This window comes from Centroberyx affinis, unplaced genomic scaffold (genome assembly GCF_046629955.1).
Source record: "Centroberyx affinis isolate AG114_WGS23_722 - 3 ecotype Tasmania unplaced genomic scaffold, CSIRO-AGI_Caff_v1 ptg003792l_1, whole genome shotgun sequence".
Lineage (NCBI taxonomy): Eukaryota > Metazoa > Chordata > Actinopteri > Beryciformes > Berycidae > Centroberyx > Centroberyx affinis.
The window spans coordinates 1-23,588 of NW_027281659.1; the positions used below are offsets into that span (position 1 = coordinate 1).

At 43.2% G+C, this 23,588-nt stretch overlaps 1 protein-coding gene across 1 annotated transcript; it reads left to right on the forward strand.

Annotated features, from left to right (window-relative positions):
* The first annotated feature begins 10,887 nt into the window (after positions 1–10,887).
* LOC139662457 (sodium/calcium exchanger 1-like) lies at positions 10,888–18,149 on the forward strand. Its single transcript, XM_071541149.1, has 3 exons — positions 10,888–11,810; positions 14,163–14,327; positions 17,355–18,149. Exons 1-3 carry the CDS (start codon positions 10,935–10,937, stop codon positions 18,147–18,149), a joined length of 1,836 nt encoding a protein of 611 aa, XP_071397250.1. The 5' UTR covers positions 10,888–10,934.
* Positions 18,150–23,588: the final 5,439 nt, after the last annotated feature.

Below are 23,588 nucleotides of genomic sequence, written 5' to 3' on the forward strand. Positions count from 1 at the left end.
TTATTCGCTCTTTGTAATGGCATATTTACATTGTTTTTTTTCCATTCTAGCAGCCAATGGCATCGCTAGAAAGATTTGTGGCTCAGAAATAATTTAAACAAAATTCTGCACAGTCAGACTTTGTTGTCACTGAACTTTTATTTATGACATCGTATCGTGGTCGTATCGAATCCCACATATCGCATATCGCAGCATATCGTATCGTGAGATAAGCAGATCGTTCCATCCCCATTTTAACCTTATTTCATAGTACATATCGGAGTAATTTGTATAAAACTGATGTAAATTATGTGAGGATGCTTCTCTGAAAGTGAAGTGAAACCACCAGTATTATTTATACTGGTGGTTTGCCACATGATGGTCAGCAACTGGAGGTTTACCCACCTGTTTAATTTACCACTACATCACTGAGTTGAAGTATTATGTCCTTGCATGATTCAGTGTCAGATCTGGCAGCCCTGGTTTGTAGAGAAGGGGTCTGGGTGTTATGCACTCCACTGCCAGAGTGTCTCTCTCTCTCCTTCCTCTGTCTTTCTCCAGGTGTTGGCAGTCGGTCTAATCAGCTGCATTGTTGACACCTTTGGGTGCTGCCTATAAAAACTCCCTGAGGAGTGGGAGCGTGGGGGGGGGCACGCATCACTGCAGCTCGTGCTTTTGGTTTTCTTGATAACTTTTTGTGTTGTTCTTTTGTTTTTGTCTTCTCCTTTGGGGAAGGGGGTGCAGTAGTCCAGTTTTTGTGGCTTAAAAATAAAAATTTGTGCTGGTTTGGCTTACAGTACCAGTCAAAAGTTTGGACACACACACATTTTTCTTTATTTTTACTTTTTTTTTCTCACATTTTTGAATAATAGTAAAGGCATCAAAACTATGAAATAACACAAAAAAGTGTTAAACACATTTATGTAATGTTATGTAATAATGTTAAACAAAACTATCTTATGTTTTAGATTCTTTAAAGGAGCCGCCCTTTGCCTTGATGGAAAGGCAAAGGCTTTGGAAAGAAATTCACATTTACATAGGATCAACTTCACTATTTATATTTGTCTAAGAAACACATTTCAAGCATTTAAGCAGAAGCCTTTAGATCAAAATGGTTTTAAGAGAATGAGAATCATAGAACATTCAATCAGGTGTGTCCAAACTTTTGACTGGTAGTGTAATTTATGTTTTTGAGGTCATAACACATGAGGGGACATTTTGAAAGCTGAGATATTTCAGTGTGGAAATCCAAAACAGCGGCCTGGCCTTGCTTACAGCAGAGACATGTGCCCACGCCCTCGTCTTCGGTATCAATACCAGCTCACGTATCACTGTTTTATCTGTTAAACTACGCTCAGTCATTCCCACAGGACGTGTTTTGCCGACGCTCAGCCTCCACGCCGCTCCGCTCTCGCAGCAGAACGGTTGTTCAAGCAGAATGCCTAATTAATTATCTTAAGTCATCTGGAGCGTAATTTCCTGATAAAGTGTAAAGCAATCTGAATCGTTGTGTCAACAAGGTTTCAAAAGGAGTCTGTGAGTGAATTTTAAGCGAGCCGGTGAGAGTAAATATAACAAGGAGCCGGAGCAGTGGGTCTGGGTTAGTAATGGTTCTGATTCTCCCGTCAGGTCTGTGCTGGTCTTTCAGTGTTGGTACTCAGTGTGTGGTGGAGGGCTTGTTAGTGGAGGATTGGTGTTTCCAATCCCCACACCAGCTGGGAAGAAATTGTGTGAATGAGAAACACACAAAATCAAAATTGCAATATGAACAAATGGTAGAGGCAACAATTAATAGCTTCAGAGAGAGAAGCGTCCAACATGGATTCTGAACAAGGAGTTTTAGAGCTGCAGGTAATCTTTGGACAATATACAGTACAATACTGCTGCAAACATTTCATCAGACTCAAACTCAGTAAATCCTGCACACAACAAAATCACTTTTCTTTAAACAATTTGAAAGTTCTAAAAAAATGTATGACAAGAAAACCTTGTGATGATATGAATCGCAGTTTAAATCGCAAATACAATATTCTGTCAAATAATCGCCATTTTATTTTCTTGTTCATAGCTTTGAGCCCTACTTCCAGCCAACATTAGAAGACTGTGGCTGTACTGGGCAGTTCCCAGGTGGATCTGGATGTAACTGTAGGAAAGTGAAGCAAGGTGTTGCTGAAAAGCAGCAAATTTAAATTAATGGAGGCTGCAACTAATGACTTTTAGCACTGGTACATTATTTCAGATTATTTTCATGGTGCTGTGTGTTTATATTTTGCATTTCTCTATGTATGAAACAGGGACAATGGATAATCACTTTAACTTAGTTATTTTCATCTGTAGTTCCTGGACAGATACCGAGGACATGACATATTTATAGTAAAATTCAGATTTATGAACTCTTGATTACTATTTTACTAGATAGTATACAGTGAAGAACTATCAATCTATCGCTGCAGTCTTAGAGGCAGAGTTTTTCTTTTTCTTTTTACTTCTCTAAACTCATTTCCACCTATTAACACTTTATTTTTATTTTTTTGCACAATATCCATATCTTCAGACTAAGCCGCCACGTTGGCCGTATGAAATAAATTAAAGGTGATTCTCTCCCGCGGCGAATCAATTAGACTCCAGCTGGTCCCACTTCCCTTTAAGTAGCAGTCTCCCCATGAACTGATCTGGTCTGATGGGGTTTTCCCTGGGATAGAGAGACATTCAGGTGGTGATGTCACCAGCAGGGTGGGGTCCCAGCGAGGATGAGAGCTGGAGGCGCTGTGAGGTCGACTTGACACTTTACCTCTGGCAGGAAGGAGTTTCCCCCCTATCTGTCTGTCTGTCTGTCTGTCTGTCTATCTGTCTGTCTGTCTGTCTGTCTGTCTGTCTGTCTGTCTGTCTGTCTGTCTGTCTGTCTGTTAACAAGACATCTCAAACTAATGAATGGATTTGGCTGAAATTCGGTCGACATAGAAGATCGGTTTTGGTTTTTGGTGGTGATCCAGATCTGGGATTTCCACCATTACACCATTAGTTATCGTTTTGTAGCCATAACTGTTATGCTGCGTTCATGTGCTGCTGGGAAAGTCCTATATCTGGGACTTTTGAGACCAAGTCGGCTGCTAAACAGCGCTGCATTCACATGCTATTTTGTTGGAAAATCAAACCTGGAAGACTACAAACTGTTGCGGAGGCTGCAGCTTTGCAAGTTGGAGAATTGTTGAGCCTTAATGGAGGTTTTCTCTCGTAGTATTCCAGGCATTTAGCTGATGCTCATATCCAGTAGGGCTGAACGATTTTGAAAAAGTGTCTAATTGCGATTATTTTGACTGATATTGCAATTCCGATATGATTTGCGATATTAGAGAGAAATATAATTTTTACATCATTATTCTCATTTTCATTGAAAAACGTATTAAAATGATTATGGTGTGATTTTTGCGGGGATCTGTACCAAACAAAGATGTTTTCTTAAGTCTGTAGAATATGATGTGTAGGCCAGGACATCTCTGCAGCACGACAATATTTAATTTAAAATGGTATTTTGACTCACATTTCACCTTTAACAAATATTGCGCCTCCTGTGGTTTGAAAATTGCAGCAGGCCATATGAAATTTTGTATAATTGTTCAGCCCTAATATCCAGCGTGACGTAAAGTGAGTGAGCAGGTAGGACACACGACTTTTCAGTTACAGGCCGTCTCTCAAACTATTTAACCCCCGGGTTTTGTGGACATGCTGAGTGGGCGACTGTAGTTGTGTCGACTGTGGTTGTACTGGGCAGCTCCCAGTATCAGTGTGTAAAACTGGCTGAATGTGAAGCAGAGCATTGCTGGAAAAGAGAAAAATAAAGGTAAAAAAAACACAAAATGGTTCTATACAGACCTTCCTCCAAAACGGATACCGGATACCAAGTACCGGATACGTTTGTAAACACTGGAATCCAGACTTTTTTTGCACATTTTCATTCATATATTTCTCCTTTAACATGTCTGAGTTTTAGAAGTCTTGGTTGCATATGCTTATATATAATCCTCCCCACTGAGCAGTTTTATATTGAAAAGACGTCTAAATAGTTTATAGCAGTCTAGCTAAAAATAGGCTAAATGTCTACAGTCTTTAGTTCATATGGAGTCTGGTGCATATATTTGATACTTACAGCTGTTTATGCACTGCTTCAGTATGTAATGATGTATTTACTGCCTGGTCTAAAACTGGGCGATACATAGCCAAACAGATCCTGGGCTTTATGAGAGCTGCAGTATAGACGGCAGGTTGAAATGACGTCTAATGCTCAGTGGGAACATTTGCTCTATTATTTATGTCCTACTTTTCTTTGATGTGTCTTATTATATTTGCTGCTACAATGGTCCAGTTTTTCCACAGGGCTAATTAGACGGATGTTTCATCTAATTAAATGCACAAAGATTTAATTCCACCAATCGTTTTACAGCTTTAAGTTTTTCTGAACAGCTAATTGGTATAATGAAATATCATCAAACCTTCAACTGTTTCTGGGGGCCGTGGGCCTCATTTTGAAATCCACCGGTCTGTAGTATACAGACCCTGCTCTTTAGCCATCAGTCTGTTAGAAAAATGGCATACTTAAGTGAAACAACCAAATCCCAAAGCTCGCTGAATTATTGATCGCTTGGAAATGCCACACAAAGCCTTGTGTGACCACACAAGAAGGCCAGGGAGCTGCTGGACCGGTCCCGGATCACATTAGCTGGGAGGAAAATGTTTGGCTATGGGCTTATTGAATTGAAGTTTAATGAAGTAGACGTGTAATTTTGTTTGGCATTGATTTTCTTAACATCAGAGCAAAAAAATCTGAAGCCACAGCTGAGCGCGCTCAGTACACATCAACACAGCAGTGGAACTGCAACTCATCACACATGGATTACTTCAGCCACATGTTTAAATTCACCAACGGAGGACTGATCGCTACACACACACACACACACACACACACACACACACACACACATTGTATTACACCATGAGTATCTGATTTGCCTGGAAACTAGCACTATCAACCACACACACACACACACACACACACACACACACACACACACACACATACACACCAAGTTACCAGTTGCTGCTCTGTGAGATAATCTATTTCCCCCACACACATAGGCTACACACAATATATATAATATCTTGTAGTCTAAAATGAACATTGATTATTTCCCCAGTGGAAATGGATTCAACGATGTTCAATTAGCTGTAAATGTAAGAGTCTGGGCTGCATGTGATGAGAGAGAAACTGTGATTTATATTGTTGGATTTGCAGCCTGAGACTCAGCCGCCTTTTAGATTTCACTTTCTTTTTGTTACAGCTGCAGGATTAGAGCTGAAACTAAAACCCCAGTTACTGAAGTGATTTTTTTGCATTTTGTGTCAACATCTATTATTAGTATTTGCAGTCACAGCGAACAATTGAAATGAAATGTTCACTTATTGGCAAATTCCACATTTATTAAAGAATAATTCTGGCCACAGTGAATGTCAAGCCCATTTCCCAGCATGCCCGCTCACCCTTCTAAACATTCCTGTGGATTTTTACCTGCTATTGTCGGAAAAACAGTATATACCCTATACCTCTAAACGGCATTTGCTTTCAAACGACACCCAAGCCAAATTACTGAGATGAATCTTGCTATCCTCCCATCCCGGCAGGTAAATGGCACATAACTGCTGTTGTCCTGAGATTGAAAATAATTATTATGATTATGATTAATTCCTCTATGATATCTGTAAACATCCCTTTGAAGTCCCTCCCAGTCACATCTGGTGGGACGGGGAGTGAAAGTTGACCCTCTCTCCAGGAGTTGACTGTTATTTGAGCGTTCCTAACATTCAGTAGCTGTAATAAAATGGAGCTTTTAGCATTTTCTATAGTGATACAGTTCAGAGAGCTGCTGGGCGTTCCCTCTGTCCTTTGGTCGAGCGAGCTTCACTCTACACTGGAGAGAGAGAGAGAGAGAGAGAGAGAGAGAGGCTGCTGCTTAGCGGCCACACTTGATAAATTCCAAACCTTTCACACAAAACACACTTCTGCTAGCTCAGTCTAGTTGGAACCAAGCGGCCAAAACCACCGGTGAATTCTGAAGCCAATAAGGAAGTGGCTGAAAACTGCAGTTCCTCTAATGTCCACTAGAGGCCGGCTCCAAAAAGACTCTAAATCCCGCCCAACTCCATTCAAGTCAATGGGACCACAGCTCAACTTCTCACTCATAATATAAAGTCAATACATTTTTTCGACAAAAGATTTTGGTCTCAGTAGCTAATTTCACTTCTTCTAATATGTGTCCGTATGGTGATTTTCAAAATAATTGCGTCGGGATAATGGGATATAACGGTTATAAAACAGGCTAGTTTTCCCGTTTCCCCATTGACAGGTCACCTGTCCAGTGATTGACAGGTCGCTGATTACGGTCCAATAGCAGGCGGCGCTGCGGCGCTGTGGCAAACCCCCGGCTTCACTCTGGCTGCTCCGGCTCCAAAAAATGTCAACATGGCGGCTCTCGTAAACCCCAATTATTGGCTTCAAAACGGCCCTTCAGAGACCTGTGGGTGACGTCACACTCACTACTCCATCTTTTTTTACAGTCTATGGTTGGAACTAAAACATTCACCAGTGAAAATGATTTTTGTCAGCATAGATTAGCTAAACAACAAACCTCGGTCGAGCGAGGTTCACTCTAGACTGGAGAGAGAGAGCGGTGTGTTGAGGCTGTGTTCTGATTGGATTTCCCACTCTGACATGTGGAAGCAGTTTTTAACCCGCAGAAAAACGGAAAAATCGACTGATGGGCTTTTCTCAGCGTAGAAACAACTTCAGATTCTCAGTTTCCTGTTGCTTTTTATACCCAACGATGACTAAAAAAACATTTTAATGAGAAATTGCATATTTTAGTCGGCTATCCCTTTACTGTAAGAACATTAGAGGTAGAGTCTGTGGTATGTACAGCTGTTATAGGGGGACCTAACCCCAACATCCAGCCCAGTGTCCTCCTATCAGTGAGATTCTCCTGGTTCAGGCTGTGTGTTGTTGGATGAGATCTGGGCCTGTGAGCAAAGTACCATGTGGGGTTTCTCGAAGGAAGGGCAGAAAACTAGTGATGGAGCTACCGGTGATCCGTAAATCCTCCTGCTGTGGAAGACTGTGAATAGTTAATTATCCAGAAATAGATGTTTGCATTCAGGAATGTGGAAGTAGCTTGTTTTCTGGAGAGCTCTAAGCTGTTTAAGTGATGTTTGTTTCAGCTCTCGGTCCCCGTTACTGATCCCCGCTGAGTGGATTACAGTTGTGTGTGTGTCTGTGTGTGTGTCTAAAAATTTTGCAAAGTGGTAAAAGGAGGCTCCTGGGTAACTGTCTCTCTGGATGAGTGGGTGAGTAGAGAGGGGGCAGACGTTATGCATGAGCCAGCGGCCAAACAGAAACGGATGAAACATGAAATTCACATATGGAACCGTCACTCTCCGTTCTTTGTCCGGTTGGAATGTGAAACGGAGGTGTGGCGCTTTGGAAAGAAAAAAGGCAGGTGGATAATCTGTAAACACAGAAACATGGAGCTCTACTCAAGCTCCTACCTGTTGTCATCCTCGCTCTAGCAAACTAATATATCAATGTCAGGATTCACAGTTTTGTTTCTATAAAACCAACCTGGGAGACCAATCGCTGCTCTCACATTGTGCCAGGCCAGACTGGTTTCTGTTTCTGTCTTTGCAAATCAGTAGTCTGTTTTTCATGCATCTCTGGGAAGCTGTGTGTGAGTGAAATTAGTTGCTCTTTCATTTTTTAAAATCGAGAGAAAAGGCGAGTTCCACCTGCAGCGTCTCCTGTAAGCTAGTATTCAGTTAACGGATAATTATTTGAAAAAAAGTTTAAATGGTTTCAAATTTTGACCTACATAAAAAATACGGACAATGCTGCGTAAAAAGGACGGACAGCCAGTTAGGTCCGTCATCTATCAACATAGTCCCATAGAGCTCTCCAGACTCTTACATTTACAGCTTTTTCATATCAAGGACCCCTAATTTAGTCTCTTGGACCCAAATCTGAGAATATTTTTATTGTTAGATATGATTTTGTCCAGAATCCCACGACTATCTGTATTGTAGGTAGAGATAACAGAGAAACTATGATCAAAACAGTCATTCTTATTCTCTAATTGGGTTAACTTCTTGTAAATTAAACAATGGTGAAGTTTAACAATTCATCAATTTGCTGTGGACCTCCTGGTGGGCCCCGGACCCCACGTTGAGAACCACTGTCATAGAGAATACATTGGCACCTACACACAAAATCTGTCTAGAGGAAGAGAGCACAAAGCAAACACTGCATTTTCCTCTCTTTATCACTTAAACCTCCTGGGACGATGTGTGTGTGCTTCAGAAACTAGTGCTGACAAATTATGCAAACACCCACATCCCCCTTCAGTCTGCTCCGTGGCAATCTACTTCCTCCCCCCTTACATAGAACACTGTTAGACACACACACACTTAAACACACACACTCACACTCACACACACACATGCATGCACATACACTCACGCATTTGTACACCTTTAATAACACACATGCACACACATACGCATGAACACACATGTATGCTCCGTATGATGTAGCCTAAAATTCATACTAATTACATATGGATTATTCTCCCCATAGACTATGTGCAATTAGCTGTAATTTCTGGTAGCTTCACTGAGGCTGCAGAGGCGTGATTACTTCTGTGAAATTTACCTTCAACAAATTACCTTTTTCCTACATTTTATTTAGTGTGTGTACACAATTACATGGAACCTGAATTATTGATTATTTGTTATTACAGTGTAATAGGATTTTGGGCTCTCTCTTACACTGACCTACTTAAAGGAAAACTCAATTTTAACACTGTTAACAAACAGCTAGTTGGTGATCTACATTGCATTTTTGGGCATTTTTGCATTTTGTTGTTTGGTGTATTTTTCTTCTTCGTGGATAACCGGCCAATCGTAGACGAGGTGACATCACCTCCAGATATTTCCAGCAGCTACGATGGAGTTTGATATGAGAAAATGTTTCAGCGATCTAAAACATCAGCGGTAAACGTCAGGTTTTGGTGTCAGTCCGTCAGAATCAAAGAGCGAGGGCTTCTTTCTAGAGCCGCCATTTTGCACTAAGAGATGTTCAACAATCATACAGGGAGAAATCCATCGTAGAAGAGGAGAGAGACCAATTTCTCCACCCACAGGAGCAGGAGAGAGACCAGAATGCACTGCAGCCATAAAAAAAACTCTTGCTCTCTTAGTTTTACTATCGCTTTTGCTCTCACTATCGCATTATCGCTCTCTCCACCTACATGTAAAGCCCACAGCTGAATGCATCAAGGTTACACCTGTTCTCTGGGGGGGTTGTTGAAAGGCATTCTGGGAAATGTAGGAAATCACTAATTGAAGTAGAAGTAGACGAGGCAGGTTGAGGGAAAGTGGGTACACAAAAAAACACTTAACATTGTATCATAAACTGATATCTAATAATGTAAGAGGGTGGATTTTTCCTTTTACGGACATTTCCAATCCCACCTGATCCTTAATGCAAATGATGAGCATTGTCCACTGCTCACAATGGCAAGTGCATCCCACATTTCTCCAGCCACTATCACTATTTTGAGCCAGCTATAGCTTAAGAACACAATAATGCCACCAATTGGCTACCAAACTGTCTGATTTATGAGCCCCAGCCGGAACTGGCCAGCATTTGATCTGGTGGCTTGTCTTAATTCCCCTCTCTAATGCTCAGTTATCTTTAGGGCACAAGAGGGGAGTGGATTCAAAACAGTCTGCCTGGTCCACTTGAAGTCCAGCAGGCTGTTAGATTTCAAAAGCCGTTTCCTGGAAATCCACAGTGAGAGTCGAGGAGCTGTAGTTTGTCTTTGGTGTGGTTATTTGAACTTCCTGTCTTTTCCAGCTAAGCAAACATCTTACTTAAAACATAGGGGTTTTTCTGGCATTCATTTTTTCAGTTATTGTAAAGCATGAAGTGCTGTACTCGACTCCTTATAGTGAGCAACCGCACTGCTTCTAGACCTATACAGGTTACATTACGGTGCCAGCTCACTGTTTACTTCTAAAGTAAAACAAATCTAAAAGCAAACTTCAGATATCCGTACAATTTAAACAAAGATCTGTTGGATTTGTTTTACAGTAACTGTACAGACACATTAATTATGTGACCTGTAGCATGTAGAAATTGTGTGTGTTTGGAGAGCTCGGTTTCATTAAAATACTTGCTATAGAAACAATGAGATCTGATGCTGTAGAAGCTGTGTGATTGATTATAAAATGTCTTTGTACACTTAAACATGTGGGGAGGAAAGCCTTGTATGTTCAGACCTGCCGTCCACAACAATGTTGACTGTACAGAGAGTATAAACTAAACCCAAGGTGCATGTGATGTGATCTGGCCGATCGCCTGTGCTGCATTTCTCCTGTCACAAGCGAAAAAACCCTAAGTATCAGGCAAAATAATCTTGAAAAAGACTGAGTGACTTATTTTGACTCTCCTCTCATCCAAACATTTATTTTCTCATCGTCAGGTTTTATTTGAGCGTGTAAGATCACTTTACAAAATAAAATTGAGGTTCAGTACAGGCTCAAGTAAAATTCCATGTGGGGTAATGTAGTATTAGTGGTGCTAAAGGGGGGGGAAGATAAATCTTAAAACACAGTAAGTTTGACAAATCTGATAAAATGATCTAATATTGTGGAAATAATAACTTAAAGGGGAGAAAAAGCGGTAAACATCCCCCTTCATCCAAGCATTTCACTGGTTTGAACAGCCATTATCAGGTCAGCTGGACTTTATTAAAACCATTCAGCAGGTGTAGGACTCACTTCTCTCTCTCCTCTCTCTTCAGGTTCAGCATCCCCATTCATCTGCACCCCATAACACTGGTCGGCACGGCAACATGGGCCGCTGGGATCGCTCCTCGCTCCTGTCCCCCGCCCTGAGGCTAGCAGTCGTCACGGCGATCCTCCTCCTCAAGCTCCACCCCTCGGCGGCCGGCGCCCCCCCCGAGCCGAGCGTGGAGGGCTCCGTTTCCGCGGCGTCCACCAACAACAGCACCTGCAGCGAGGCGGAGATGTGCTCCAAGGGCGTGATCCTCCCCATCTGGGAGCCCCAGAACCCGTCCTTCGGGGACAAGGTCGCCCGGGCGACGGTTTACTTCGTGGCTCTGGTGTACATGTTCCTCGGCGTGTCGATCATCGCCGACCGCTTCATGGCGTCCATCGAGGTCATCACCTCGCAGGAGAAGGAGATCACCATCAAGAAACCCAACGGGGAAACCACCACCACCACCGTCCGCATCTGGAACGAGACCGTCTCCAACCTCACCCTCATGGCGCTGGGCTCCTCGGCGCCCGAGATCCTGCTGTCCGTCATCGAGGTGGTGGGTCACGGGTTCCACGCCGGCGCGCTGGGCCCCTCCACCATCGTGGGCTCGGCGGCCTTCAACATGTTCGTCATCATCGGGCTCTGCGTCTACGTGGTGCCGGACGGCGAGACGAGGAAGGTCAAGCACCTGCGCGTCTTCTTCGTCACGGCCACCTGGAGTATCTTCGCCTACATCTGGCTCTACCTGATCCTGGCCGTGATCTCGCCGGGCGTGGTGCAGGTGTGGGAGGGGCTTCTCACGCTCTTCTTCTTCCCCATCTGCGTGCTGTTCGCCTGGGTGGCCGACCGCCGCCTGCTCTTCTACAAGTACGTGTACAAACGCTACCGGGCCGGCAAGCAGCGCGGCATGATCATCGAGACCGAGGGCGACCGTCCGCTTCCCTCCAAGGTAAAACCAGAGGAAACACTACTACTTTCACTTTTTACTACTACTTCAACTGCTACTACTATTAGTACTACTACTACTATTACCACTGCAGTAGAGCTTTCGTCAGCTGCTGAAATAATTGTAGGAATACACAATGATAAACCCATTTCATACTTTCACATCTTCAGTACTAATTCAGAGAAATTTTTATAACACAAAGAATGACAACAATTACTGTTTGTGGATCCACAGCAGAATACCTTGTAATACTACTACAACCACTATTACTACTACTACTACTACAACTATTACTACTACTACTACTACTACTGCTACCCACTATTACAACTACTACTTCTATTGTCACTGCTACTACTACTATTACCACTATTACAACTACCACTTCTACTCATACCATTACTAGCACTACCACTACTATTACTACTATTACAACTAGTACCACTACTACTACTATTACCACTACTGCTACCCACTATAACAAAAACTACCACTACTATTATTATCATTACTAGTACTATACTACAATAACCACTACTCCACTACTACTAGCCTACTACTGCTCCTACTACTACTACTACTACTGCTCCTACTACTACTACTATTACTATTATTACCACTTCTCCTCTGGTATTAATACCAGTTCTACTAATATTCTTGAATTCTAATACTATTCAGTCTACCTCTGTCAAATGTATTGACTGAAAAACAGATATATAATTTCAACATATATTACATATCCCAACAAAAATCCCACCCTCTCTCATCACCCCCCGAAATCACTCCATGATGATGATGATGATGATGATGATGATGATGATGATGACGATGACATTAAAGATGATAATGATATGAAGATGAAGATGCTCTTCGCGGAGCATTTCTCATGCAGATTCTCCAAGTGTATATCACCAGCAGAAATGCCTTCATTAGTGCTTCATAAAGAATCTAATAGTCCTTCTGGAAGCTCTCTCTTTTCCAAAGGCGGACCGGTTAGAGAATAGTCGGCCACTAGAAATTAATTAGGCTGTCCTGGACCAGAAATGTGGGAAAAAAAAGAGATAAAGAGCAGATAAGGGGCTGTTATGTAGGAGGAAGTGAGTTCATGGCTAATGTGTATCTGAAACAATTATCTGTATTACTGAATGTAATTCTGCCAAGTTAGACTCATGCCACGAGGCATATTAATAACTTTCTCCTACACACACACACACACACATACACATACACATACACATACAGTACACATACAACATAGACAGGCGTGCACACACATACTTTTTAGGCCCTGTCATTTTTTAATTTCCTGTTTTTGACTACTCTCTGATGCCCTTTGTGATTTCCGATGGAAAGCATTGCACAAATCTAATTTAATTATCGTTATTGAGGTTTGGGGTGAATTCATGCTCCACTCAATCAATTTAGAAAGTGGCTCCTCTTCCAAAATTGACAATTAAGTATTAATTTTGCTCCATCAATACATAAACAGCAGTTTCAGCTTCTGGATTGTTAAAATTTGAATCTGAATCAAACCGTGTCACTGCAAAGGAAGATTCAAAGATGACAAAGCTGTAAATTGCAAAGGGAGCATCTTGCTAAAAGTTAACGAGGGCTAAATGACATTACATTTTACTCCAATAAAATATAATTTGAATGAACTGAAAACCTGTCGCTGACATTGAACACAAGGTGAACAGAGGAATGGAGAGGAAGACAAAAAAGCTGTTAATGGCACTGGAATTAAAATGCCAAAGGTTAGCACTGAAATAGACCCTCATGATAATTTACTTTCAAAATTACGTAAATAAATTTAGTTAATTTAATTAAAGTTGCTCACTACTGTGATATTGGGCGATTTGGCCAAAATATCATACAATGATGTTTTTCTTATTTTTAAGGCATAAGAAAGTTTGACGATCTATGGCTTACCAATTAAAATTACACTTAATGAATAATTAATGAATTTAGGTCACAGGTTTCCTCTCTATTCAGATTGTTAACTCTTTATACTGTATTGAAAAGTTTGTTCAGGTTAACTGAGCTGACTCTTATCAAGCTACAGCTCAGAGTGTTTTGGAGTAGAGACTAGGGCTAAAGACAAGACAGTTTACTGTGTCACAGTGACCTACATTTGGAAACAAATCCACCTTATCACACTATTCTCTTTTACTGAGAATGTTACTGAATGGATCTACACACCACAACAATCGCTTTAGATATCTGTCTTTTTCTTGCCTGGTTGTTATATATTTAGCCATTATTTGCTCACAGACAATTCTCCAACAGACCAGAAGATTTGAAATGCAAATGCAAAGCCTCTACATCAATGGTTCTGTTTTCTTTGCCTATTCCTAGGTGGACATTGAGATGGATGGGAAGATGCTGAACTCTCACGGTGTGGACTTCCTGGACGGTCCGCTGGGTTTGGACCTGGATGAGAAGGACCTGGACGAGGAGGAGACCCGCAGAGACATGGCCAAGATCCTGAAGGAGCTGAAACAGAAACATCCTGACAAAGAGGTGGGGAGACATGGGGGGATGATTTGGTCATATTTAACTGAAGCAGCAGGGTGGTGTAGGGAACCCAGAAGGCCCAGTACAGGTTGAAGCCCTTGTGACGTCCTGCTGAAGTGTCCTTGAGCAAAACACACTGAATCCCTTTTCTGTTCTGTAGCTGACCTCTGACCTCTGACCTCCCTGTGGAGAGGAGGGCAAGTGAGAAGACACATGTCTCCTTTGGGAATCAATAGGGTGTCACAAAAAGGGAAATGTGGGGAAGTGGGCCTGAAATGGGACATGTTAAATTCTAGCCACTTTTTAGCATTTTAGCCACTAACACTATATCTGTTCAGTTTCAATTAGTGCTGCCCTTCTACCACTGGACCAAGTTTTGGAAAAATTGGCAGGGCGAATATGTCTAAACTGGAAATGAGCTCTCCAGTGTCTCCACTGCTGTCTGATTGGACCAATAGTGGAGGGTTTGCCTCTTCTTCTGTCTGCTGATTGGCCGCAAAGTTTGACGGTGTTACGTGAATCCGTTCGGAAGTCACATGCCTTTTCTTGAGAAGCCCACTCCCACGCCCCCCCCCCCTTTGGCCAATTTGTATGAAAAGATAAGCAGTTCTTCCTTGCCCCATGACCAACCTTTCCACTTTGTTTCAAGTTATTTTGTGAATCCGTTTTGTGAGAAGCTACAAGTGCAAGACGCAAAAAACAATACTGTTGTTGTAGCTGTTATCGTTAGTTGTTTTTTTTCTGTTGTTATCGTCTATGAGAAATGAAATGAAAACACAACGAGCAAGAGATGACACACTCTCCATTTGCCTTCATTATCACAGTGATTATGGTAATCAGCTTCATAAATGCAGCCAAGGTCTCACCACAACCTCCCGGCTTAACATGATAATTTACATTTAAAGAAAGGAAAAATTGAGGAAGAGGAAAATAGGCATGCAAGTTAGCAATTCAATTGATATGTAGATAAACAGATAAATATAGACACTCCAGTTCCAACCTTGGGGAATAATAAAATCTATCTATCTATCTATCTATCTATCTATCTGTCTATCTAGTTCTACGAAAATTTCTTGTTTATTTACCATACAGATTTCTATGAGGTTGATATATGTGGATCAAAGTCTATATCTACTAAATGGAGAATGTAAATTGGCATTCTGTGGGTGTAAAATATTGCTAAATTTACTGAAGCTGTATCAGTGCAGACCTAAAAAAGACAACATGGGCACATCAAATATGGCGTGACGAGTTCCGTTCTACTCGGTGGTCTTTTTATTGTTTGGACAAGGTCTATCACTAAACAGGATAATGGAAACCACAAGCGTAAAGAGAAGCTGCTGAAGTGGCGACTCTGCTCATGTGTGAGCAGAGTCTGCTGAAATAGGTTTTTACACTGTTGTCGTCGTCTCTACATGGATCTAACAAGACAGCCACTTAACCCACTTGTTCTCGTCTTGTTTGTTTGTCATAAAGTCATATTTTGACATGAAGTACTTTGGAATTGCAGGTACATAACATGTCGTTGGTACATATACTATGTGTTGTGGCAGCCGTGACTTCAGCACACCTGGAGCTGGTAGGGATTCAGCGTCTTGCTCATGGACACTTCAGCAGGGCGGATAGCTTGCTGTCACGTGGGCTTGAACCTCCTGGTCCTCTCATTGAAGGATGATTTCTCTACTCGCTTCCATGCTCTACTCAATTCCAGCTATTCACTAACAAAGACCACGCCACTATGAGATGTATTTAGATGGTTTATTGAGGGAAAGAGGGGTCGAGAATGGAGACATGAAACAAGGGTCGAGGGTGGAGGGATGAATCAGGGGTCGAGATGAAGGGATTAATCGAGGGGGTCGAATGAGTCGGGGTCGATGGTTAGTTCGAGGAACCAGGGAATTGAGACTCAGGGTGGGGGCACTGTCTCGCTCATGGGGAGTCTTCTCGGCTCCATCATATCCCCCTGTGGTTCCTGTACTGAGAGAGAAGAGCAAGGGGTTGGGGGGGAGGGATGAGAGAACTGAGACATACGAGAGAGAGAAAAGGTCATGGTTGGGCGCGTTTAAATAGGGTGGAGCAGGAAATTGAATGTGTGCTTGAGGCGTGGTCTTGTTCCCGAACTTTAGTTATAATAATAACTTCATTTTGGGAATTTGGGAACCGAGAACCGACTCTAAAGCTGTGGAGTCGATTCCACACAGTACAGAAAATGTAGATTCTTCTTCTTCCTGTTATTATTATTATTATGTATGTGTGAATCCCAGAGCCGAATACCTCTATAGCGATGTGTAGAAGTGGTCCAAGTTTGCCTGGCAACAAAGTGAGAGAGCGGGAGAGGGAGAGATTAGACCAGGTATTAGACACTGTCACCGACTGTTGAGAAAATGCCTAATCCTACACCACACACAAAGATAGTGTGGTAGTATTTTGTCTGAAATTGACTCTTGGAATCAACTCCATCGATTCCCAATACTTGGAATCGGAATCGGAGTCGAATCGGAATCGAACAGCCCTACTAGTAAGGCCTCGCAAAACCCGGAATAACCCTATACATACTCTTCAATGAAACCTGTACCTGGACAGTATTGATAGCGTTCTCATTGTGCTTCATGCATTACCTAACAGTATGGCCTATTGCCAGAATGCTGATCCTGATGTTAAATCTTATTCGACCAGACAAATTGAATGAAGACACGCCCAGACAAGCTCACAAAGAATGCTCTCTTATTTAAGCAGACAAGTTGATTGAGATAACATGTTGTATTTACACTGACAGCCTGGGCGAGTGCTTGATATCTGGTGTTAGCATTGTATTGTCAGCCTGAGGGCACTTCAGTGGTTGCTGATTGTCACTTGTTTAATTTCCCTTCCCAGTTTTTCCCAGTTGGTCCGGTAGTCTGCTTCTCGGACTTTCAACTAATCATGATGCTTGATAACGAGGAACTGCTTTAACACTGTTTGACTGGATTTATGTGTTTGTTTCTGTGTGTGTGTGTGTGTGTATGTGTGTGCCTTTGTGTTTTCCATGACCAGGTGGAGCAACTCATTGAGCTGGCCAACTACCAGGTCCTGAGCCAGCAGCAGAAGAGCCGGGCCTTCTACCGCTGCCAGGCCACCCGGCTGATGACGGGCGCCGGCAACATCCTGAAGAAGCACGCGGCCGACCAGGCGCGCAAGGCCGTCAGCATGCACGAGGTCCGCTCCGACGCCGGCGACAACGACCCCGTCTCCAAGATCTTCTTCGACCCCGGCTCCTACCAGTGCCTGGAGAACTGCGGCACGGTGGCGGTGAACGTGGTGCGGCGCGGCGGCGACCTGGGCAAGACGGTCTCCGTGGAGTTCCGGACGGAGGACGGCACGGCCAACGCCGGCTCGGACTACGAGTTCACGGAGGGCGTGGTGGTGTTCAAGGCCGGCGAGACGGTGAAGGAGATCCGCGTCGGGATCATCGACGACGACATCTTCGAGGAGGACGAGAACTTCCTGATCCACCTGTCCAACGTCAAGGTGCTGACGTCGGAAGGCGAGGAGCCCGAGGACGGCGAGACGGCCAACCACGTGGACTCGGTGGCCTGCCTGGGCTTGCCCTCCACGGCGACCGTCACCATCTTTGACGACGACCACGCCGGTATCTTTACGTTTGAGGAGCCTGTAAACCACGTGAGCGAGAGCGTTGGCACCATGGAGGTGAAGGTGCTCAGAACGTCGGGGGCGCGCGGCGTCGTCATGCTGCCGTACAAGACGGTGGAGGGAACGGCCCGCGGCGGCGGAGAGGACTTCGAAGACACTCACGGCATCCTGGAGTTTCAGAACGACGAGATCTTGTGAGTCACTCTTATCTATCTATCTATCTATCTATCTATCTATCTATCTATCTATCTGTCTATTGTCATTATCTCTACATGTTCCTCTTACTTGTCGCAGGATATTGTTTGTCATACTTGTAACGCATGATGTCATTGTGATATTGCTGATGTTATTGCTGATGATGCGGGAAAATGAGTGTGTGTGTGTGTGTGGTGTGGTGGTCACGACGGGCGGTGTGGTGGACCGCTTCTTGTGCCACGAGGATTCGACAAAATCCTCACCCCCACCCCCACCCCCCCTCCCCCCGCCAACCGTCTCTGTACTTTTTTTTATTACACTCTCTTCTGTTTTTTCCTTTGATTCATTCACACGCTCCATCTCTCCTTTATCTTCATCAGTTTTGTTCATTCATCTTTGGTTTGGATTCTGCTGCATTGTCGTTTTTCATCTGCTGCGGGTTTTTATTGGTTTCTGCACTCTGTGTTAGTGCAGGATCGGCTTAATAGTCTCTAGTAGAAGCATCTGGTTGTACTGGGCAGCTCCCAGGTGTGTGCAGCTGGATGAACGTGAAGGAGAGGAAGGCTGAGAAAATTTACTTGGATATATAAAGGTTTTCTAAAAATGCCAGCTACCCTTTTTTAGTGGCTTGATTCTGTGTGTGAAAGTTCCAGAGGAGCCACTCACACAGACGGCGAGAGGCTTTTTATGTTGTCTTTCCTGTGTGAAAAGGACTTGAAACTCCATTTGAGGATCCCCCCCCGCTGTGAAATGCCGCAGCCACGGTTCAAAAGTCCTCTTAGCCAGACGCCCAGGAGTCCTTATTATCTGATGGTGACTCATGCAGAGGGCTGTGATCGCTGCTTTACCGCATATTAGGAGGCTTCTTGCCACAGTGGTTACTGTGCACACAATCGGCTGCTGTGCTGCTCAGACTGACCCACTGACAGGGTGGGGAATTAGCTCCAGCCACCGGCCAAATGTTGCTACAGTACTAACCACTTTGGCTTGAAACCAAATATCATTTCTAGGTCCTGTTCTATTCTAAATATCTACTGGCCTGGTACAATTATGAAAGTTGCTGGTGAATTCTTGCATGTACTTACCTCTCTGTGTGACAGACAAAAGTGAGTTTCTTGCCACATTTATACTTGATCATTACTAGGCAACAGCTTGTTATGGGATGACCTCATGTTGACTCAAATGTTGACTCAACTCTACTGCTGCGCTGATTAAAATTGGCTCCGGATAAAAGCATCAGCTAAATGCCGATATGGTAGATTAGAACTGATTCTTGTATATTGTTACAGAGTCTTTAGTGTCTAAACTGTCTTTAGTTGTTGAATTTAACATTGGACATCAAGTCTACAATGTTGTTATGGCGTATAGAGCCTCTAATGGTTTCTATATTTGTATTGTTATGAAAATAATTTCAGTACATAATCTTGTGTTATTCCTTAATAAATCCAGCAGTGCAAGTCTTCCCTTTCATATGACTTAATGTTTGTTAATATGTTAATTTGGTTCATAGCACTTTGTAATTTCGTTACAAAGAGTGTTATACAAAAATGTCATATCAGTAGAAGTAGTGGAGATGATGGTCATACTGTTAGTAATAGTAGTGGTATCAGTAATATCATTTACATTGGTTTATAGTTCTGTTGGATGACATGGTTTGTCAGTTTGTTGTGAATTGTTACTCTCTTTTTAATTGTTGATCACTCATTTTTAGTGAGTGGCACTAAACTGATGCTTGTGGAAAGTGTTGATTGTGGCTTTTGTTGTTACCATGCAACTGTTAAAAAAGTGAAGCACAGTGATGATCCGCTGAAAGCTGAAATATTTTTAACCTGTTTAGACAAAGACGGACACACACACACACACACACACACGTACACACACACACAATCTGTTGCTTTTCCTCTCTCTCTTGATGTTTTCACAATGTGAGGCGAAATTGCTGTTTTCCATAACGCACTCAATGAGGTGGACTGCTGGTCTCTCACACACACACACACACACAGAGGCAAAATGATTGTTTTCCGTAAAACACTCAATAAGGTGGACGACTGGTCTCTCTCTCTCACACACACACACATACACACACACACACACAGCTCGGTGGGCGTGTTCACAATGTCAGTGCAAATTACTGTTTGCAGTAAACCCTTGCTGCGGTGGCCTGTGGGCATGTGGAGCTTGTAGCTTTAGTGAGAAGACAATAAACTTCACGGCTTTCAACAGATGGCCTTTTTACTGTTTGACGCTGATACGTACGTACGATCCGCGGCCAAGTGCTTTATGGGAACTGTCAGCACGCTTGGAACGCGTCTCGGACCAATCAGTTGGCTCGGCTGAAACTAGGCAATGTGTAAATGAGGCCTATATGGAAAACAAGTTGTACCGGTGAAATTGGCATTGGATTCAGCAGTTCACTGGCCACTGTGGCTGGTTAAATCGCAAAATTAACCAATCACTTTGACTATTTGAGGAGCCAGCTCGATTTTTTAAATAGACTATGACTCCAAATGATGGGTGGTTACCTCACAAAGTGGCTGGTAGAGCAGATTAACCAGCCACAGCCTAAAATATATTGAGCTGATATTGACCTTTTAATAAAAGTCGGCCTGTGAGTGCGGTCCTCTGCCAATATAATGGAGGTGAGGATATGACTTTACAGCTTCAGGGGTGTCAGTCTGTAAAACCTGCAATGAATCCTGCCTCACCCGGCCTTAAGGAGCTGCTCACCCACCTGAAAAAAACAATCATTAGCATGGATTTCAAGAGATAGTTTTAGTGCCCCGTGATGGTCGAAATGCTGTTTCCGAGGCTTTTCCACCCTGAAAACAATAACATTCCAGAGGAAACACTCAATAGTTTGTATTGTCATTTTTGGCACGAAAATGGGTACATTTTGAGATATTGAATATTAGCATAAAATGTCAGCTATCGGCAGCTTCAATCCAAAAATTCCAGTGTTGGTTTTGGCCTATAAAAGCGATATCGGTTGAGCCCTAATCTGACTATCTCCACCAGTCCCAACCCGATCTAAATCAGGTTCAGGTATGCGGCAGGCAGGGATGTGCGGCTCCGTCTGTTGCAGTTGGCAGCAGTCGGTTGTTAGTCGCTGTACTTTTTCCTTGGAAACCCATGGATTGCTTGCGAGACGTGTTTGAAAATGTTCAAGTTGTTTGCGAGGCAGAAGGAGGGCTGAAATGACATGAAACAAAGTGCGCTGTCATGATGAATGAATGGGAGAGATGCTGTTTTAGCAGCAGTGCTATTTAAAGCAAAACCCTCTCTCTCTCTCTCTCTCTCTCTCTCTCTCTCTCTCTCTCTCTCTCTCACTGCTGTTTTTGGTCAGATTTGAAGCAGATGTCTAAAGGCCTTTTTCAGACTTTTTCAGTGTGCGGCAGACTGCATAGTTTCCATAGCCTATAGCTCTCACAGCCAGGGCTAAGTGGGTTTTAATCACACTTTGTCCAAATCAAGTGATGGACTGTCCTGCTGGCTATCGTTATGTGTGTGTGTGTGTGTGTGTGTGTGTGTGTGTGTGTGTGTGTGTGTGTGTGTGTGTGTAACAGCACCACAGTAATCTACTATTGCGTGCAGTAAAAAAGGAGCTTCCACTGTGGCTTCATCTACATGTGGGAGGGGTGGGGAGACTGGAAAGGCCGCCTGGTAACGGGAAGGTCACAGGTTTGACCCCCACAGCTGTGTCCCAGGGCAGCACACTGAACCCCTACCTGCCACTCCGTCTGGTCGAGTGTGTTTGCTGTGTGAGCCTCGGAGCTTTAAAATGAAATCTGTTGACCTTATTCCCACAGTGGCCATTTTGAACTTCTGTCACACTCGGGGTGGAATCTCTATCTGGACTGCAATATGTGAAACTAGTGTTACTTAAACCAGTGATTCTCAAATTTTTTCATCTCAAGTACCCCTAATTGAGTCCACATTAGGGCCACGGACCCCAATTTGATTAGATTTTGTCTGTGAGACCCAAATCTGAGAATATTTGTATTGCTAGATATGATTTTGTCCAGAATTCCTTGACTATCTGTGTTGTAGGTAGAGAGATAACAGAGAAACTATGATCAAAACAGTCATTCTACATTCTGTTAACTTCTTGTAAGTTTAACAATGAAGTTTAACAATTCATCAGTTTGCTGGGGATCCCCTGGAACCCCTTCCAAGGACCCCTGGTGGTCCCCGGACCCCACGTTGAGAACCACTGACTTAAACACATAAGCGAGGACTTCAGATACCAAGACTAGATTGTGGGACCAAATACCTTTAAAATATAAACGTATATCCTTCTAGAGTCTCGAGATCCATTCGTTTCTAATATGGTTTTCAGTGAGGAATCTGTGAAATGATAAATGTTTGTTCAATTCATAATGTTTGCATGATACGTAGCTGGGCTACACTTGCTCTTCTGGACAGTTTCCCACCCTGTGTGATGTCAGTCCAAAATGGCCGCCGTGGGAATAAGGTCCCTGGATTTTATTTTCAAGCTCCAAGGCTCACATATATGTGCATATTTACACAGTGTTTACAGTCTGTGTCAACAAAAAGCCACCTTAACTCCTGAGACATGGCAAGACGCAAGTTAAATGTCTCAGCCCCACACACACACACACACACACACACACACACACACCATAAAGCAGCCACTAGGGCCCTGCCTATCTCCCTACAGGGAACAGCGGAGGACATTTTTGCTGCAGAGGAATTGCAAAATAGCTGATCTAAATAGGATTGCCTTCAGGCTAAGTCTACCCTGATTCTATTTCTCTGAGAAAGAGAGAGGGGAGGAGGGAGGGAGGGAGAGAACGACGGAGGGAGGCTAGGGAAGGAGAGATAAATGGGTGGTAAGTGGACAGGGTGATGAGAAAGGGAGAAGAGGAGGAAGGAGAGAGGGGAGGGGAGTGGGAGGGAGGGAGAGAAGTTTCAGACCTTTATAAGTTTCCCTACTTACCTTCCCTCCTTCTTCGATACTTTACTTTCTCTCTTTCTCTGCCTTTCCCGTTCCCGGTGCCTGTGAGAAGCCCTGTGCAATTTGTCTCCAGAATTGTTCGTGAGGGCCTGTCTGGTTTGTTCTGGGAGAGATAGGAGTGTGTGTGTGTGTGTGTGTGTGTGTGTGTGTGTGTGTGTGTGTCTGTCTGTGTGTGTGTGTGTGTGTGTGTGTGGTTCACTGCATGAAAGAACCACTGCGTATACAGCACACAGACACTGGATTTTTCCTGTTACCACTGTTTCTCATTTTCATTTGATGTTACATTAAACTGTCTAGTCCGGTAGCTCAATACTACTAATACTACTACTACTACTACTACTACTACTACTACTACAAGTATTACCACCTACCACTGCTACTACTAGTTAGTTAGTTAGTTAGTTTTTATTTCTGTGTCATGCCAAACATCTGGCCTATCCCACATGGGATTACAGGACACCATTTTA

What these genes read in the sequence shown, in the direction of transcription:
- LOC139662457 (XM_071541149.1), top strand. Translation starts at nt 10,935, where the DNA reads ATGGGCCGCTGGGATCGCTCCTCGCTCCTGTCCCCCGCCCTGAGGCTA. An exon ending in ACCGTCCGCTTCCCTCCAAG is followed by an intron (nt 11,811 to 14,162) that starts GTAAAACCAGAG and finishes GCCTATTCCTAG; the next exon opens with GTGGACATTGAGATGGATGG. An exon ending in AGAAACATCCTGACAAAGAG is followed by an intron (nt 14,328 to 17,354) that starts GTGGGGAGACAT and finishes TTCCATGACCAG; the next exon opens with GTGGAGCAACTCATTGAGCT.